The following is a 20,952-nucleotide window of genomic DNA, read 5'->3' on the forward strand; positions in this document are numbered from 1 at the left end:
AACATACATTCAAATGATTTTGCTCATGTTGAAAAAGGTGTATATTGTCCCTTTAAAAGGGATAATATCATCAGCATACAAAGTGGTTTATTTTACAGCTGGAAAAAGTCATAGGCACATTTTTGTGCCTTCAATGTATATTAACCTATAAGGAGGCATGCTTATTTTTTTTTTTTGACACCTGGAATAAAAATTATATATTTTACTGGCTGTGTTCCTCTGAAACCTTATTGGAGTTATACGGGAACTCAGGAAAGCTTTAACATAAATCTAGTAACCCAGAGCAACCAGCCAAATGTTTGATCTGCACTAGACTGTGACTGCTTTTGGGTTGCTATGAGTTACCAGACTTGGACAAACGTTGCAAGGGATTCTATATAATTCCACTCTTTTCTTTACTTTGAGTCCTTTCCAATTATTCGTGGTATGTCTTCTAATGTTTGGCCTTTGGCTTTCAACCTACTATATTACCTTCATATACTGCTTGGAATCCTTTTCCCACCCAGTTGCTGCTGCTCCGGAACTCAATCCACAGACGGCTCTCTGTGGATATGATGGACTCTGGTATCTTGTCTCCGCAGAATCGCCCTGCAATTAGGACAGGGACACACATACACAATAATATCACTCAACATCACACCAGCCATCCAGAACACAAACATCTGGCACCAAGATAAAATGAAAAGGGCCGTACCTCGGAGTGGGGCCTTTTTCCAGAAACCATCTCTGACTTCAATGTAGTCATACCAGCAGAGGCGGCTGCGGTACAGATCCAAAGAGGTAAAGTTCAGTATAATCTGAGGGGGAAGGTTGCAAAGCAGGAGTTAGAGATTAAAGGGAAGAGATAGGGGGCTTGACAAAAATAGGGCTGAATAAGATGTTTAAGTAAAGCAAGGGTAAATATAAGTGTGTGTGTGTGTGTATGGGTGTGGCTAAAATAAAGGGCATTGAACAAGGAAGAAAGACTTACAGAAAGGGTAAAGTCCACCAGACTGGGATGCATGGAAAGAAAGTGGGAGAAAGTGAAAGAACAGCAAAGACAATGAATGACAATTACAAGCCTGGTACAAAAGCTCAGATACCTTTTCCCCGGGAGTGACTGACAGTCGCCAAACACAATGCATGTACGCAGAGTATCCATTGGGGAAGCCAGGAGATGAGAAGTTACCCTGGCTGTCTTGGAGAGTCTCCCCGCAAGCTGATGAGACAGATCAGAGAGACACTCACACACAAGAGACAGAAAACAGAGAGAACAAATACCAAGGTCCAGACAATAAATCAGACACAGACTTTAGTCCAAATACAATTAACATATTGAATCCCTATTGGTGAATAGATACTATAAGGCTCTGGGGTGTCCTGTTGTATAAACTATATGAAACAACACCAAAGCACATATGCAGCTGTATACACATATTTACTACTTGCCTTTTGGGATAAACCAATGGACAAAATGTATCTGCAGAATCAGATCTATACATCTAATATCCCCTGGTATTGACATTGGGAACTTTTAATAGTGGATTATATGACTCATATCTGAATGGGATTATATAGACAATGGTCCCATGATCTAATCTGCATTGTCTTTCTTTTATGGGTCAGGGTGTTTTTAATTATGCTGGCTAAAGGTATAATTGATTAATAAACATGACTTTTTCTTCAACTGTAAATATACGTTTAGTTAAGTCTAAGCATCTGGGGGTTTAAGTCCTTAATGTTTTCTGGTGTTGTTTTATAGACTTTAGTCCATCTTTCCCCATCTACTTGCAGCTTCCCTCCCATCTCCCTAGCCCTCCTTGCTTGGTCTCCCAACTCCCAGGCTGTTCCACTGAAATATATGTGGGAAAGTCCAATAATGGAATACCGTGGGATAAAGACAGAACTTACTGAAGTGCATGAATCAGAAAACGATGACTAAATAGGAAAGGGTTCAGATGAGGTGGATCAAGCAAACAGGCCTAAGCGGACATCAAATTATGGGTTCTCTGTGGCTTGTCTCTCTCATGTTGCTTCTCTACTTCGCTCCCTACCCCCCCCCCAGTGGTCTTTCACCCCTGTCTATTTCTCCTGCGGTATAGCTCCCCTGCCTATGATGTCACTGCCACATGTTCTCCAGATATCAAACAGATGTTCCTAGGTTATTCGTGAGGAGTGGAAACTGCAATGTCAAAGGGCAAAACACAGGCAAGACTTCAGCCTCAGGTCCTCATTAAAAGAGCCCTGCTCTGCGGGCCTCTGACTTATAAGGAGTTAATGGGTGGTGCCATGCCAGTCTCTAGCGTAGGGGATTAGGAGTAGCGCTATGAAGAACGCTGGCAGTTTAGCAAGTGACACAGTACATCCTTATCCACCAAAGACTTAAAGGGACAGGTCTCCATTTTGTAAAAAAAAACAACAGGTGCAAATAGTAATAAACATGGGCTTAAAGGTATATTGTGAAACAAACAAAAGTATCACTTTCATGATAAGTTTCATATTATTTGCAATAGCCTGAAAAATGTCATTTTCTTTGCTGCTGTAATGTGTTGAAGCAAGCCTATTACCTATTATAATAATTAAAAGAAATTTGACAAGACTAAAGGGCGGAAAATAAGGTGACAGTTGTGCTCGAAAGGGGTGATCTGAGTGTAGATCTGCAGGTCACCATCTTGTAAAGGGTCCTTGCACTGAAAGTCCCTGATACCTAATTGGTTAAGGGACATGATCAGTTCCATGTGAAGTCATGGGAGCAGCCTTTGACTTGCTGACAAAGTCTAAAGTGTGGCATGTAAGGGTTACTCAAGTGATTGTTCACTTCTCTTCTGAGAGGTGTTGTGGTGGTAGTTATTATTTGGAAGGCAACTGGTTAATAAAGTAGATGTTTCTTACACCCCGCAGATCTCATACAGGCAGTTGCTCAGGATGGCAAACAACTTTGTCCAACTGTTGTCATGGAAATGGAGGAAATGTTAAAACTAACAAGCCACAGAGGAAAATGACGAGGAGGAAGAAGGAGAGCAAATAAAGGAATAGAGAGAAGAGGTGGGGAAAATAAACAAGGCTGGCCAGGACAGAATCTGGGTCCTAGTGTTACCAACCGGCCTTTATATTGAGGGGATGCACCCCTGAGGTATTGGAATACCATTCTATCTAACATTCTATTAATATTGAGTTTAATTCAAATTGAAAATATTCAACTGGTGGCTTGGCAGACATACTAAACTAGAATTCCCAGGCAGAAGACTGCCATGCCAGCTTATGGTTTTTAAGTCTGCCTTAGACTCAGGCTTATCTTATATCATTAGTAATACCTGCCCTATAACCGCAGCAACCTATCACCATTTCATTCAGCTATAGATATGCCAATAAATCATGTGTATTACCTGGACACTTGTACAGCTTCCTGGCTTGTGCAACGTCTCCAGAACTTAACCGCGTTCTCTGGCCAATTGGAGGTCTCACGCCATTCACATCATATTTGGGAAGGATGGTGTCCAGGAAAATCCCTCTGCGACAAAGCCACAAATGGACAAATCAAACCTCCCCAAGAAGTTGAGCCTTATCAACGGCTGTCCCACATACAATTCAAGGTACAAAGGAATCTCACTACTTTAAAAGGAATCCAAACTGTAGTTTTTCTAATTAGGTCTAATTATTTTTCTTATAGTTCCAGAAATAAATGGTTTATGGGTGGATTTTGCAAACAACTCAACACTGCTCGTGTGTCAGGAGTGCACTGTAAATTGTTGACTCATGCTGTTAAAAGCAGGTGAAATCTGTCAGTGACTCAAAGCATGAGCCTGTTGTTTACAGTCAGAAAAATAAAGCTAGGTTGAAGAACTCACAAATAAAATGATTGAATATAGAACTCTAAGAAAAAAAAATGTTGTACTTTGAGTTTGGCTTTGTTCTGCAGCTGAAATACACAAGAAACTCAGTTTGTCATTTTACACTCAGTCCAACTAGTCCTATTTGACTGGTGGTGGTTCACTTTTTAAATTACATATAATAATTATTTTATATATTATATCATAAATTAAATTACATATTCCTTTACATAGACAGTAGATATAGGGCATAGATTGCTAAGTGAAGAGAATTTTTTCTTCCATGCACGCATACATTGAGCAGTTCCACTAGTTTAGTTGGTTAAACATTAAGAAATGATAGCCTGGGGCATCCTCACCTGGAAAAGGTGTTGCGTGCGTAGTGCATAATGCTGTCAAAATCATATGTTTCCCCAAGGGACTCAACCTCTTCTGGCTCCATTTTCAAGAAGTTATACTCCTGTCCTAAGGTAATAACACAAAATCAGGGAGCATGTTGACAATGGGTCAGGAGACATATGCTAATGTATTCATGTTGCCATTTTCATTATGTTTGGGTATTCAAGGTGCTACAAGGCTGCATGTGGGCAGGTCCTCTTTCACCCCTTTTAAAAAATGAGACTAAATTGCACCAGTGCAGTTACTTATAACAACCAATCAAATCTTTGTGGTCACTAGTAGTAGCCTGATCCAAATTAAATTTAGCAGCCTCCCCAAGATGTTTCGCCTACCAGAAGGGAATCTTCTAAAATCAACCTGCTCCATCTACCTTCAAAAGAACCCACATTTTTTCTACTGCAACTCTCAACAAGTACCCGGTTGAATATTCTCTCTGATGATCGACACATGATCGTCCCGGTCGGGCCTGGTGTGTTCATGCCAGAATCCTATCACATGACCCAACTCATGAACAACAATGCCAAATTTGTCACAGTTTTTGCCAATTGATATGGCTTGTGGGCCTCCACCACGTCGGCCCACATAAGAGCAGCATCTGTAGAGGATGGATAAAATATGATTATTTTTGGAAGAGAAGATGTGCATACATGATCCTGTGTGAAGGATCAAGGGTGGAGAAGATTGGGCTTATGAAGGAGAACATCCAAAATGGGTATTGCCATTGTGGTTTCTATTTACCCGCATGGTCTGTATGTAAAAACAATATAACTGTCCTCATCCGTCCTTTCCAGGAAAGTGACGCACGTGTGCTTCTCCCAGTGGCGCATTGCTTGCCGGAATATTGCCCTCTGACTGCCTGTGACAGATTGGGTGGGGAGAATAGGGCAGAAAGGAAACAATGGGGTGAGATGAATTAAGGATTAAAAAGGAGGGTAACAGAGAATAAAGAAAAAATAAAATAGAGTGGGAAATAAATTGCAAAAAATATGGCAGAGAAACCAAGTTGTGGAGGAGATATGATAGAAGGGAAGGAGAGTTAACAGGAATGGGATCAATATGACCAGCTATGATAAACTGGCCAATAAGACAATGTTGTACCACTTCTGTACCACTGACCTACCATAGCTTCCAACTCACCACTAAAATTTCCACTTATTACATAAGGAATGACGCCATCTGGCCAAACCCTCTCAGGCCGGGATGTTGAGGCTCTCTTTTCTCGAGAGCGCCGTCTTTCCTTCCGTGTGCGTCTGCCTTTCTCTGGCCTGGAGATGTTGGTTGCAGCACCTGAGACTGGGGAGACAGCAAGAAAGAGGCAGGTTCAGTTTGCTGCTTTGTGGTTAGAGAGGAGGATTAGGATATCATGCATTACAAACAGCCATTTTAATTGACTTAAGTACCTTAGTGGTAGTCAGATAGAGAGATCAGTAGGAGAGGGTCAGAATTCCTGCACTATATGGTGGTGCTAAATTGCAGTTACATTCAGTTTCAACGCTCCTTCATCAGGATTTTTAACTCGCTGCCTGCGGACTGGCCAAATCATGGACAATATTGCTTATGTTACACAAGATATATCACCACTAGAAGTTCATAACATTATTTAAGGAGGGAGGAGGAGGCGAGAGGGAGAGAAGCATTTCTTCAGGAATCCTGTACCATAAATAAGGGCTGGAAACAATGAGCAAAAGCATTGTCACATTTCTGCTGATGTTGCTAATCACACGGATGCACAAATGTCTGAGTGTGCACTTCCCTGCCACTCCCCCGTGACCCTTCTTATCGGGCCAGTATTGTTGGACACAGAACACTCTGTCCAGGAAAGCTCTAGGACTACGGCACCAGGAAACAATAAGTGCATATCCTTTCTGGGTCATACCAGTAACCTGCCACTCATATCTCTGCATATTGGTTTGTTTTCCAAGAACTTTCAATTATTTTTAGCATGGCTATGATATGGGATTCCAAAATGAGATGAGCTACACACTGCTTAGCTCAGTATACAGTATTCTCATTCTCTCTCTCTCTCTAATTCATTCTCTCTCTGTCATTCATTCTCTCCCCCTCTCGCTCATTATTCTCCCTCTCACTCATTCTCTCTCTCATTTATTCATTCTCTCTCTCTCGCATTCATTCTCTGTATCATTCATCATTCTCGCTCTCTCTCTCATTCATCTTTCTCTCTCGATCATCATTCTCTCTCATTCATCATTCTCTCTCTTTCATTCATCATTCTCTCTCTTTCATTCATCTTTCTCTCTCTTTTATTAATCATTCTCTCTCTCCATCATTCTCTCTTGCTCTCTCTCTCTCATTCATTCTCTCTCTCTCTGTCTCATTTATCATTCTATCTCGGTCTCAATTATCATTATATCTCTGTCTCATTTATATCTCTCTCATATATAAATGATCATCTAACTGTTAGTTCCTTGAATGGAAACAGGCAGGGCCATTCTTTAATTATTATGGAGATATATATTTTGATTTAGTTTTCAATTTGCTGTTTGCTTTATATTCAGCTCTGGCAGCCAATTGTAGGAAATCACTGATATAAAGTAATGTTACCAAATCTACTTTTCTCACTTGTTATGTGGTTGTTATGTGGGAAACCACTGCTAAATGTTGTGGAGTGGTTTTCGAAGAAACACCGCAAGGGAATGATCAGGCAAACAAAAATGTAATATAGGTATGGGACCTGTTACCCTGAATGCTGGGGTTTTCCGATATAATTGTTTTGTCTCCAATAAGGATAAATTATGTCTTAGTTGAGTTTTTATTATTACAGTAAAAAAGGAAGTTGTTTTTTAAAATGTGAATTATTTGATTAAAATGGATAACAGATCTCATACCTTGTAGCTTTATCTCATGGAAATGAGTATAATGAATATAAATTAAAATCTTTTCATATAAATTAAAAATTTGCGCCAAATCATGGCCAAATACCAAACCGAATCATGATTTGTAAGCACGAAAAGAAAACCAACACAGAATCCTGGCCAACAGTGATGGGAAAATCTGACCCATTTCGCTTAAATGAAATTCACGAAAAATGGCAAAAAATCTGGATTGAAGTCAATGGGAGACACATTTTTTTTCACCCACTGGAAACTATGGTCGTCTTTTTCAAGGAGAAACCTGCCAAAAAATTTCGCTTATCACTATTGGCCAAATACCGAACTGAATTCTGGATTCAGTGCATCCCTAATAGGCATAGATATAATATACCCTACAAAGACCAACAAACAATAAAAAAGGGAGGGACAGCTGATATTTCTGCACCCCCCCTTCTGGTTATGTAACATCCCACCCCTAGTGGGAACCCCTCAGTCTGCACGCCAGTCTCACCTTTCTCTCCCTGGTTACACTTGAACTGTGTGAATTTTCCAGGGAAAAATAATTCAGTGCGTGATTGTAAAGGACTGAGGTAGAATTCCAATGGAATGTAATTATAGAAGTAAACAGAGAAGTGTTCTTGGGTTCTGCTCCCCAGAGGTACTTATTAGCAAAGACTAGTCATTACCTAGCAATGTGTCTGGCCTGCCAAGTATTACCAAACCAAGAGCTGGAAATTTAATAGCCTCGGGCAGTGATGCTCTGATTTCATACTATGAACCTGGGTTTTGGTTTTTTTCTTATTCAGAGAAACCTCCAATCTTGATACTTCAATGTACTGTGGGTTTTGTTTTTGTAATCAGTAAAAACATAAAACTGATCTAATGTAACCTCTAAATTCTATGAAAAAGAGGGGTCAATTTGCTCCCAGTATTTCCAGTAAACTGTGTATGTATAAATGCTCTGTCCTCAGGTTTATAAACCCTAACTCACAAACTGAGCTGTTGAATGGTAAGTTGATTCTCCTCACTGTTGCACAATGTCAATACTCAATTTTTCTGACCCATATCTCAAGGCTGGATTATATCCTACAAACACAAAACAGTTTCTCCTTGGCAGGCTGGTGGCCATGCAATAACGGGTAAGGTTGGCATAAAGCCTTTGGACCACCAGTGGGACAACAACACCACTATATTACAGATGCCCAACCTCAGTATGTCTCTGTGTCTGATGAAATATCCAATAATATATTTATTCCAAATACATCGGTATCTCAAAGTGATACTATTATGCAATTCTTCCTGTTTAAAGCTGGCCATATACATACTGACAAAATCAGTCCATGGAGTAAATTTACTAAAGGGCAAAGTGAGTAACGTTACAGTTTTGAGGGACTTCACCGCAGGCTTAACTTCGCTAGCGAAAGAGACAGATGCAAGTGGTTATTCGCAGTCTATCGGCAGACGAATTGTCGTTCTGGCGAATGGACGTTACTCCGCAAATTCACTAAGATGCGGATTTTACAGAACGTTACCTCTTTCGCCAGACTTGTCTTCGCCAGGCGAAAAGAACTGGAGTGCATAAATCTTTCTTGTTCGTCTGTTACTTACATCTATTTTTTAGTGGAAAAAGTTTCTAAGGCCAAAAACAAAAAAAAGCTGGCATCTTTTCTTTTTTTCAGAGTGATAGCCTGCAAAAGTCTTGAAATTTTTTTTGGGGGTAACCGGATTCCCCCATAAATTTTCTAACATATGGAACATTAACTATCCAGTGGGCTCGTGTGTAGGGCAATATAACAACTCTATTTTCGTTATTAAGGTTCCCTGGACTTGTGTTATGTAATGTATTTGCTGCAACATATACGTCCATTCAACTTTAAATTTCCGGCCATATGAAAATTAGCAAAGTCCTGTAACGAAGTTGCGCTAGGCAGAATTAAACGTTAGTGTATCTTCGCTTTGATTTGCTCGCATTGCCAAAGTAACACTAGAGAAAATTATCCAGTATTCGGCGCCCTGAGCAAATTTAAGCCTGGTGAAGTGTTGCGATGGCTGCGAAGCAGTCGCTGGCGAATTTTCGACGCTTAGTAAATTTACCCCTATGCCTCTTGCCGCCTGAGGTGGCTCCTGTGAGACCTCAATTGCACTTTCTGCACTAGAAAAGACAAATTTCTGATTTAATTACCGGAAAGTTGGCTCTTAAAATTACCAGGAGCTGCTTTTTACTGCCCCTGGCAACCATGGAGGTGTTGCGGCCTGAGATGAATTTCTCTACTTACGTGTTCATGTCATGTTCATGTGATTTGTCAGTGTATGTGTGTGTGTGTATGGTGACCCATTAATCCTGATCGATAGTCATGTTCTATGGATATTAAGCTGTTTGGGGATCTAGTACTGACTGTCGATGCACTATTCCAGTGTACGGTGGGTCGGCAGATGAGTACTTAAAGCATCTCTACACTTCATCTGATAATTCATGATCATCCTGTGTATGGCCTCGTACAGTATCCATTCTCTTGTCCCGTTACCTATTAGATAAGCCCGCAACCTTAACAAATTAAGTGGCATCTCCCATTCTCCTTCCATGGTGTTTTTTGTGATAATCAGTGTACACTACAAGCTCAAATCCAGCTACAATTTACAATAACACTTTATAACAGGCATCAGATGAAGGACAGATTTTGAGTTGACATTGTCGATAAAACATGATGGCAAAGTGACGCCTGTGACTATACCTGGGAAAATAAGGAAAATCCTCCCCAGAGAATACGGCATCCCATTAAAGGAAAACGAAACCCCTCAAAGAATGTAGGTCTCTATAGAAATATATTGCATAAAACAGCTCATATGTAAAACCCTGCTCCATGTAAATAAACCATTTTCATAAGAAAATATTTTTGTAGTAGTTTGTGCCATTGGGTAATCATAAATAGGATCGTATTATTCACTGTGCACACAATCATACCAAACAAACCATACATGTTAGGTCACATGAGCCAATTAACAGCCAGAGTTCTGTCTTTTGCTTCCACACTTCTTCCTGTTCAAGCCCGGATTTGTGGAAAGGCCACCACGGCCTGGACCTAGGGCATCAGGATTTTAAGGGGGTGGCCTGCTGCCCAACCACACCCACATTGGTTCAAAAACACTGGGGATGCTCAGGAGATACAACCATTTTTTAAATTTCCCGTGCGCCAATCCCCATTGCTCCGGTCCAGATGATGAAAATTTGCACGAATATCTGTTGCTTAAGTATTCATTTTGGGGTATAGTTTTCCTTTAATATTCTAAGATATTATTTGTTCAAATTGCTGTGTTCTCAGAATGTGCCTAAAAGCCATTAAAAAGAACTTGTATTGCAGTCTGAATGCTGACAGTTTGGGACATTTGCAACTGCAGTGGAAACGATGCAGCTAGGAGCAGAATGCTCTAATTTGTAATCCTGAAATAATGTCCGCAAACCAAGAGAAGCAAATATGTTAGTTACCTTGAGATGTAACATTATTAATATTAGTACAAAGTTTGTAGAAGCACTGCAGTCAAAAATGTTTTTCTTTACCCATTCTGGCAGTGGTGTAACTGGGCCCCACTGCAAATTCATTTTAGGACCCCCAACATATACAGAGGTTGTCCTGTTTTGCCAAAATATGTTGAAATTGTTAATTAATTAGGGCCTCCTAGGCCCCCCTGCAGCCGCAGGGTCTGCTCCCTCTGTAGTTACGCCCCTGCATTCTGGGTCAAACTGGAAAGTTGGAGGCAGTTTCTTATTTAACCTTCCTATGGATCAACTTAATAGAATTTTACTTGGACGAAAGCTTAAACGTGACTTGTATCATTCTTTTCCTTTTTTCAACCTCAACTACTATGTAACTCTGCCATGTGCTGCACATGCCAGGCTTGGGTTGTTGCAAAGATCTAATAGGCTGAAAGTGTGCCTTTTCTTTTTTCCAGGTTTATGTAGCAGATATTTGGTGAATGTATTCATTTTAAATTTCCCCTTAACCAGTAACAGAGAGGAATAATATTATAACAAGTATATAATCCATTAATGAAAGTCATATTATTGGCCGCTGCAGTCATGCAATTGCACATTATTTATCATGCACCGGCATGGCAAGGTAGTACCAGGGCTCTCCAGAACGGACCTGCATTTTTCATGTTGGAGCACGGATAAGGAGAGGAACATTATGATTATTCTGTGTATGGGCAGAGAGATATATCTCCAGGAACCGTCTGGCTATCTTTCTGAATGAACCATGGATTGCCCACATTAGTCTAGTAACATCAGGTTAGATGTAATGGCTCAACACTGCCATGTGCATGAACAGAAAATACCATAAAAAGAGATGGGCATGCTTTATGTCGATAGACGTTTTATTGCTTGCAGCAGGACATGTAGAGATCTTCATGTTTCCTATTCAAATTCATATTATTCAAATGTGATCTGTGACCTCAAATTAGGTCAGGACACAGGCTGAGTCCAACTATTTTAGCCAACTGGACAAGTTCCACAATATAATTATATTCCTCCAGTCTACATTGGCTCACAATAAGCTAATAGACAAGAATTGTCAAGCTGTTTATGTCCTTAAGTGACTCAAAACATCATAGGCCCGCGGCATCTTTCAGTCAAGCTCCCATTCACATTCAAGCAAGGCTGGCAAATTCCCTAACTCCAGCTCTAAGCAGCCACCCACTTCTATTTACTCTGCCCTCACATAAAATGCCCGATCCTCTTGGTTCACCTTAGGATAGTCTGTCTCTTGGCCTATACATTTGATTATCCTCAAACTGTTCTAAACAGCTTCTCTCTTGTTATCGCTATAATTATCATTATTTTTATTTAATATATATTACACCCCATACCCTACAAGTCTTTACAGAATCTACATCAATCTCATCTTTCCCGTATCCCAGTAAAAAATACAAGGGTCACATTATATCAGCAGCCAATTATCCTTCCTGTAGGCAAGTTTTATCCCTCATTACATTATAAATCAAGCATTTGCTAACTTATTATTACTACTTTGATTATGGAGTGCCAACATTTTCCCCAGTACTGCACATAAAGAAATGCTCTTGGGGGGCGGGGGGTGGAAATAGCCAAGACACAGGGTGCAGTATTATGGAAGATATAGAAGAGGTGGACACAAAGCCCAATTCACAACAAATCTACAGTCAGTAGTAATTACATTATTTCCTTAGAAAAGAAAAAAAAAAAGTCTTGTATTGTTGCTCTACAACAAGTCACCTGATGTTTCTCTGGTCTGTTCTAAGCAGGATATTGTCTTTTCCGTTCTCAGTAACACAATTTTCTAACAACTGTGTCCAGCCAGACAAATTCAACAGCAGGTGGAGTTGTTGTTTCAGATTTATTATATTAGTAGTGTAAAAACTTCTAAGGTCATAAAAACTAAAAAAAAAAAACAAAAACAAATGAATAAATGTCAAATTGCAAAAGTGCTCAAAAGAGCACTCTGAGCAATTGTGCATAAATTTGTTTTGAGGCTTTACATTTTCTCTGAAACTCTAGGAGCTGGTTGTATATAGGGCAAAATGAATTTGGTGAATAGTTTTCTGCTCTGGTGACTTGTTTTTTGAGTGTAGAAAGATCAAGGCCATATGGGTAACAAGGGTGAAGTAGGTGGGTCATGAAACAGAATTTTTAATTTCCGTATATGGACAGGTAAGTTAAGTGGGAAGTAAACATTGGGTGGAGTAGCCAATTTTTTTAAATAGTGTAACATGTGCATGTGTGAGGTCAGAGTAAATACATATTTAAAAGATGAGTAAGTACCGGGCAGCTGACCAAGGGCAATGAGTGGATGTGAGGGTGTTCAGTCACAAGGATGGGTGGATAGATGTGAGGAAGAGTAATTGTTAGCATGTGCATATTGGGGTGGATAAATTAAGTGTGGTAGAAAAGTCATTTTACATTTTTGGCAAGAAGAAAACATTTTTGAGAATTAACTATGGATATAAAATCATTCAGAACATGGATAAAGCAATGTATGTATACTTATAAACCAGCGCAGTTCAGACGGTGTTAGATGGCTAAAAATTCCCAGCTACTTTGCAGTATAAAATGTAATTTTTCAGCACATTAAACCTAAATATACAACTTTAGGATTCACTGCAAGCCTGAATGGAAGAAAATTCCAACCAACAATTTTCCAAAATCCAGTGGAAAGCCTCCACACAGGGCAGTTTTAGCTGCAAAGAGAGGACCAACTTTATATTTCTACCCTTGGTTTGGGAATGAGATGTTGGTTGGGCAGTGTACATTTTAAAATGCAAACACATACCCATTACCTACACATAACTTGATTTTTTATGAGCAATGGAAGACCATCTGGGTGTGGCAGCCCCTGTGCATGTGCAGCTGCCAGAATTCTTTCTGCTGGCGTGTTTCTTGCCTCTGTGATACATCGTGACTACAGCACACCTTAGTGCTTGCCATTGCCTCTTGGTCAGGGAACACTTTGGTGCCAATGCCTACTATTAAATAGCCCTGATAATCCTTGTCTATTTTTGGCTATGCTTTTGTTTGACCCTTGTCTGTTCTGCTTTCTGCATGTTTTCAGGTTATTATTGTTATTATTAACATGTATTTATAGAGTGCCAACATATTGCACAGCACTGTGGTTACTTATTGATTCTGTGGCAGAAGGTTCAGGGGAACTAAAAGGGCATTTCTGATGACCAATGTTGGGAGGGGTTTCCTGTAGTGATGTATGGGTCAATAAAATGTCGACCCTAACCTGGTGTGCTTCGGTATTTATAGACCTGCCCTGCTCTGACGTCACATAAGGGGGCATGCAGACACAAGGCTATAAAAAAAGCTTTTAAGCAGGGCACTGTAAGGTTGTGGGCACAAAGTAAAGTTAAGCCCAAACCCATAGTCAATCTGTACGGCAGCGCACTCCACAGGAAAAAGCCACCGAAGTCAAGTTCCACGTTAAAAGGTATCATTTTTATCGAAACATTTAGATATGCACACAAGCGTCTGAGGTCTGACGCATTTCGTGTCTACGCACTTCCTCAGAGATGCACACAAGTGTCTGAGATCTGACCAAACCCACCCATGGCCTGCAAACATTGTGTGGAAGTCGGCCTGAACTTGCCTGACCTGACAGGCTTCATGCTGGCCCGACATCACTAGTCTCCTGTCTTCTAAGAGACCGATTTTTAACAGTCTCATAGTTCCTACCAACACAGATTGTAACATATACTGTACTTATATTTGCAGCCCTGTGCTAATAGTCATAAAGTTGTATCAGGGGTCACCTTAACCTCTACATTTGTACTTCATCTTTTCTTTTGAGACTGTGATTTAGATCCCCAGCTATTTCAGAAAGTTCTGTGTCTTCCAGCTTAACTTCGACGGAGCAGGTGGATTCTCCTTTCTGAATAATAAATCATTCTTAGCCAAAAGGAAAGAATTTAGTCAGGCTATAAGAAGGCTTGCAGGCAAACAATAGGAGCAACTGTTGGAACTATGGCTGATACACCAATGTTTTTCCTATACATGTAACTTTGTTATAAGCTAAGGGGGGGCCTGGCCAAAGGCTGAACCTCTAAGTGTGACTTGAATTGAAATAGTCTGACAAGCACTGTCCTAGATGAAGGATTTCTGGCAGCGCTAGAAGCCAACCGTTGACAAAAGTGTTATTACATTTAATAGAAAGAACAAATTACTCCTAAAAACATCCTGTTTAGAGAACGGTATTACATAATTTTGTGTCAGTAGGAAAGACTGATGAGGGATTAACATGGGATGTCATGACACAGCGGGTGAGATTCCTGGAGTCGTGAGATTTAATGCATTTTTCCCTACATTTTTGTGCTCCTGATCAGCCTCCTACATTTACAGTAGATTAGCCTTGTTTATTAGCATGCTCTGTTAAAGTAGTTCCGTCCTGGTAAAATAATTAGCCCATCTCTGACAGGGGCAGTTGCACAAAAAGATCACGGAACAGAAGGAATGGAAACCAGAAAGTCAGGTCAGAAGGAAAAGGTACTGTGCAGGGATGAGTTTTGGAAGGATTTAAAGGAGTTGCTCACCTTTGAGTTAACGTTTAATATTATGTAGAGAGTGAAATTCTGAGAAAAACATCTCAAGGTGGGGGTGAGGTTTCTGACTGTTCTAAGTTGATACATTTAGTAGATAGATTTGTTATCTTTGTCCCTGCTGAACAGAATCTCGGAGTTTCATTAAAGGCAGCTGTTAGAATTGATACAATAGTTGCTAATATTCCCATAGATACTGCTGAGAAATGTATCAACTAATTGTATCAACTAAATGTAGCAGATTTTAAGGGTCAGGGCACACAGGCCGTCTCCCCAGCGCGATGGCACTCAAAGCGATTCGTTTTTTCCGAAGGAATCTCATCAGTTTTCTCGTGAGGCAATTTCGGGCGACTTCACCCAACTGTCCCAACCAGTGTTGGGATTCCCAAAAGGCCGAGGAACACTTGAGATTGCACTTGACATTTTTGTTTTTCTCTCTGAGCATGGTGCCTGTCTCCAGAAATATAGTGGTAGTACTGAGAAGAAGACATGTGAAGTCAATATAAAAGGGGTCTGTAAAAAAACAGACCCAAGATGCCATCATGTTTTCAGTAGAAGTAATGATATTAAAAGTATTTTAAAATGTCTGTTATTTGCCCTATGCTTAAGTTCTGGCCATTGGATGCTCTGCAGATGGGGTACTTGCAGACCTCCTGACATTGTAATTCAAAAAGCAGCACAATTTAGTTGGACGCATCCAGTGTACCCCCCTGTCTCCTAATGTTGGAGTGGCACATATTAGTGGATGTTATTGAATTAAAATCACTGGTCAATGGAGGGTACCAAACAGGGCAAAGGTAGCAGCTAAGTACTGGGGAGATAGAGAGCTGCTTTATAGCTTTCCTTATGATATATATATGTATCACCAAATTACAGGCTGTGAAAGGAATGATTGCACATTATCGCTTGGCTGAATCCAGGATTCCAATTTGGCTTAATACTCAATGCTTTGCTCAATGGAATCAAAAGTCATGGGACTTTAAAAGCACTCAAAGCAGCAATGCCTGCTACCACCATGGTACCCACCATTTTTTAACGGCCCATAAACCTTTAGAATCATTCATTTGGTAAAGTCACCAAACAAGCATACCTTTCCCAGATATGCCCACCGTGAACGGGCCAACATTGGGCTAGTCAAAGGGATGGTTTAGGCAGGCCAGCGGGGGGAGGAGGGCATCAACCAGCCAACACAGTTGTCTCCCTGATGGGAAAATGAAACCGGATGATTTTGGGCCAAATATGTGTCAGGAAGGCCCATCAGTAGGCTCAATACACAGGCCACTAACTGCCAACTCAATCCTTCCGGACCGAGTCGGCATGTTATTGGTCCGTGTATGGGTATTTGCCCAGGTATAGTCACCTTAAATCAATGATTCTTTTGTCTAAAGGGAAAAAAACAGAAAGAAAGAATGTGGTTTCCATGATAGATTTTGCAGAGAAACCAAGTAAAAATAATGCTATGAGTTCCGTAGATGGTAAGGTTAAAAGTTGGACAATGGGTATCTCATGATGTATAGTGGCTTCTTGTGGGAGACAAACCCATTTGTGACAAGTTAAACTGGCAGGACCTGGATATAAACCTTGACAATGAAGCAAATGGGTGGCAAGACATTAGAAGTTCTTTGGATGCAACTCAGCTCATTTTCAGAGAAAATGAAAGATTTTCTCTTGTTCTCAAAGACAGGACTCCTAAGGTCCCACGGCTGCATACCATATGTTTTAGGCAACAAATGAACCATTTATCATTCTCGTTTATCTAAACAATTCTAGTAAGTGCAATGATGGTTACCAATAAATTAACATTCTGTTTATGAGTTACTAAAAACAGGCCACAATTATGTAGATGAATAGTGTGTGTATAGATGTCATTACACTCAGATGCTCCATAGCCTGTTTATCTTCTCTCTCTATAAATATATTTATATTCTATACTCCCACAGGGATATACCCGAGTGTGTGTGTGTGTGTGTGTGTGTGTGTGTATGTGTATATATATATATATATATATATATATATATATATATATATATATATATATATATATATATACATACATACATACATATACATACACATATATACAGGCACTTAGTCTGTTTACTTTCCTCCTATTCAATGTAATCAGAACCTGACTTCGATGGGGATTCACCAAAACAGGAAAAGAGCAAAACAGCAGGAAGAGAATGCGGGATATATACTGGAGAAAGTGCTGCAGAGAGATAAGGGTCTAGAAGGCCAAGCACAGCAGAAGACAAAGCAAGTGCTTGAGATGCAAAAGTTAGAAGTGTCTCAGAAGAAAGAATGTACAGTAATATGTAGAGAACTGGTTGAGTCTGAAACAAAGAGCAGAGCAGTGTCTGGATATGCCCCTGCCTCAACCCTCTGGAGACAGATAGCTCACCAGCTGTCAGAGCTTCTGTGCCAAGAACAGCATATTAGCAATGTAAAACTGCTAATATTGTTAAAGAAAAGAAATTAATGTAAACTCCAAATGTTCAAAAGAGCACCCAGCAAATTTTGCATTCATTGTTTTTGGGGGCGGGGGTATCTAGATCCCCTTTTAACCCTTTTGTCTGGGTGCTTTTTACTTGCAGCCCAAAAATTAGTTTGCAACTAGTTTTACCCCTTTGTACTTTAATTATTTTTTTATGTGGATCACCCTAAATACCTACCCATGAATAGAATTGGGATTCATTCTACACAGGGGACTAAGTAAAGGGACGAGAGATTGATAATATGTTAAAGGGGCTGTACTCCCTCTTTCAAGTTATAACAAACAAAATGAGCAGTGGTGTAATTAGATGTTACTGGGCCCCACAGCAAATTTAATCCAGGGCCCCAAAACAGTGGCGATTTGATCTGTTCTATCAAGATATATTGAGATTGATCAGTACTGGACCCTCTACACTCCTGGGCCCCTCTGTAACCAAAGGGTTTCCTTCCTCTGTAGTTACTCCCCTGAAAATAAGAAACATTTTGTATGGACACACAATACAGTGGCAAGAGGTCAATACAGTATATACAATGCAGGAGCAATAGAAAAACAACATTTTTGGGGGATACACGCCACAAAATAAAAGCTGTATTCCAGTACCTGTATGTATTGTGTGCTTTGTTAAATCTACTATTCGGTCAATTTTAAAGTTTGCCAAGTCTTCCTCATCCAGAGCAATGTCCCCCCAGAATGCAGCTGTAAGGAGAGAGAGAAAGAGCACAGTCAGTTACCTATATAAGGATCATACAAACCTGGACAAGGAATATCCCATAAGAACACATCCGTGGAACAGACAGGAACAATTTATTGAATTTGATCTCATTAACAGGAAGAAGAACAATATGGAAAAGATTTGGAATCCTGAGCAAAAAATACCTTTATAGAAAATGCATTACAGGCATGTGATCCATTATCCGGAAACCCGTTATCCAGAAAGCTCCTAATTACAGAAAGACTGTCTCCCATAGGCTCCATTTTATTCAAATTTTAAAAAAGAATTTCCTTTTTCTCTGTAATAATAAAATAGTCGCTTGTACTTGATCCAAACTAAGATATAATTAATCCTTATTGGAAGCAAAACCAGCCTATTGGTTTTATTTAATGTTTATATGAGATTCCTTGTAGACTTAAAATACAAAGATCCAAACTACAGAAAGATCTGTTATCCTAAAAACTGAAGGCTATTGTACTTATGCCTCATTGTGAAGCTTCTGTTAACTGGAACATGATTTGCTTTTCTCAGATACCTAGGGGCAAATTCACTAAGATTCGTAGTTGTGCCAGGCGTAACTTCACCGCACTTCGCCAAGCGTAGTTTCGCCAGCGATTTGCAAATTCACTAAAATCCGAAGTTGCGCTCAGGGGTAGCGTAAGGTTGCGAAGTTGCGCTAGCGTTGCTTCGCTAAGTAAAGCGAAGTTACGCTAGCGAAGGCTAATTTGCATACGGCGCCAAATTCAAATTTCAATGGAGGAATACGTATCAGCACTACAAATGGCTAGAAAAGCTTCAAAACATCAAATAAAAATTTTATTTTGCCCTACACATGTGCCCACTGTCCTGCCATGAGTCAGGAGATGTAGGGAGGAAGGAGGGGAGCCCCAAAAATTTTTTCGATCTTTTTCAGCCTATCACCCATAATGTAGAAAACACGCCAGCGTTTTTTGGGACTTAGAAAAAATTTTGACTTTTTTTGAATCAATCCCTATCTACTCTATTGCGCTTCGCCTGGTCTGAGGTGGCGAAGGAAGTCTAGCGTAAAAGGTAGCGTTCAGTACACTGCGCGCGTTAGTGAATTTGCGTAGTTACGTCGCCAGCGAAACTTCGCCAGGCGTAAGGGTGCGAAGTAACACTAGCGAAACTACGCCAGCGTTCGTTAGTGAATTTGCGCAGTAACGAAAATGCCAAAAGCTAGCGAAGTAACGCTAGCGTTCGGCGCTTGATGAATTTGCCCCCAAATGTATGGGACAAGCGAACACCTGACATATATAAAACGTATGGAGGCCCATTTAGCAACATTCTGTGTTTAGTGAGTTTTAGTAACCACAAAAAAAAAAAAGATTTATTTTCTAAAACCACAAATGCCAAGTGATTTATTAAAAACCAAGAACGGATTAATATGTGGAACTAATCCAAATACTGATACAAAACCCTTGAAATACGCAGATTTTTCGTGCAATTACAAACAGAAAAAAAACTGTAATCTTCTAAAAACTTGAGTCAAAAAAAGATTTTCGAATTGGAAAAGGATAACTCCCACCGACTACTACATGACCTTGACAGCTTTCATATGGGCAAGTTTTGTATAAGTGTTTTTTGCGGTTTTATGGTTTAACAAATTTTTCGCGGTTTAGAGAAATCAGAAAAATCCATGATTTTTAGAGTTAAAAGATACAAATTGTGGAAAAGAAAAAATATAAAGGTTAGTAAAAGGCCCCCTAGACAATAGACAGTAAATAGTTCAATTAATAAAATCCATTTAGTGAGTTTCTGAATGTGTATTATTGAGTCAAAAGCATCAGTGGCCTGTCTTTGAGAATATGTAGATAGTGGAGCCCTAGCCCTCTTTACATAGAGAAAGTGAGATATTGGATATTGAAGTGGTATGCTGGTGTCCCTCCATTGAGGGTATATAGAAGAAGTGGTATGCTGGTGTCCCTGCTTTGAGGGTATATAGAAGAAGTGGTATGCTGGTGTCCCTGCTTTGAGAGTGTATAGAAGAAGTGGTATGCTGGTGTCCCTCCTTTGAGGGTATATAGAAGAAGTGGTATGCTGGTGTCCCTGCTTTGAGAGTGTATAGAAGAAGTAGTATGCTGGTGTCCCTACTAGGGTTGCCACCTTTTCTGGAAAAAAATACCAGCCTTCCTATATATTTATCTTTTTTCCCTATTAGTAACATTGTGATCAACCATAATTTTTACCGGCCAGGCCGGTAATCTACCGGTCAGGTGGCAACCCTAGTCTCTATTTTGAGGGTATATAGAAGAAATGGTACAGTATGCTGGTGTCCCTGCTTTGAGGGTATGTGGTAGACGTTGTATTCTGGTGTTCCTGCTTTGAGGTTTATATGTAAAAAGTGGTATGCATAAGTTTGCATTCATTATTTGCCTGTAGATGGAGGAGCCCATTAAATGGTTTGTTCACCTTTGAGATAACTTGTATTATGATATAGAGTGTTAGATTCTGGAACAATTTGCAATTTGTTTTATTTTTTGTTATTGAAGGTTTTTGAGTTATTTAGCTTTTTATTCAGCAGCTCTTCAATTTGCATCTTAACCAATCTAGTAACTAGGGCCCAAATTACCCTAGCAACCATGAATTGATTTGAATAAGATACTGGAATATGAATAGGAG

At 39.9% G+C, this 20,952-nt stretch overlaps 1 protein-coding gene across 3 annotated transcripts in view; it reads right to left on the reverse strand.

Moving 5' to 3' along the window:
• Positions 1-20,952, reverse strand: part of bmp1.S (bone morphogenetic protein 1 S homeolog) — a 40,645-nt gene that overhangs the window by 14,666 nt on the left and 5,027 nt on the right. For 2 of the 3 annotated variants that reach the window (NM_001090275.2, XM_041587564.1), the window contains 9 exon segments: positions 472-588; positions 695-797; positions 1,083-1,198; positions 3,366-3,490; positions 4,169-4,274; positions 4,625-4,803; positions 4,947-5,064; positions 5,346-5,501; positions 18,201-18,296. In NM_001090275.2, the coding sequence (NP_001083744.2) occupies positions 472-588; positions 695-797; positions 1,083-1,198; positions 3,366-3,490; positions 4,169-4,274; positions 4,625-4,803; positions 4,947-5,064; positions 5,346-5,501; positions 18,201-18,296 (1,116 nt within the window). 3 annotated transcript variants of the gene reach the window in all.

The sequence above is a fragment of the Xenopus laevis genome, chromosome 3S (assembly GCF_017654675.1).
Source record: "Xenopus laevis strain J_2021 chromosome 3S, Xenopus_laevis_v10.1, whole genome shotgun sequence".
NCBI classification, from domain to species: Eukaryota; Metazoa; Chordata; class Amphibia; order Anura; family Pipidae; genus Xenopus; species Xenopus laevis.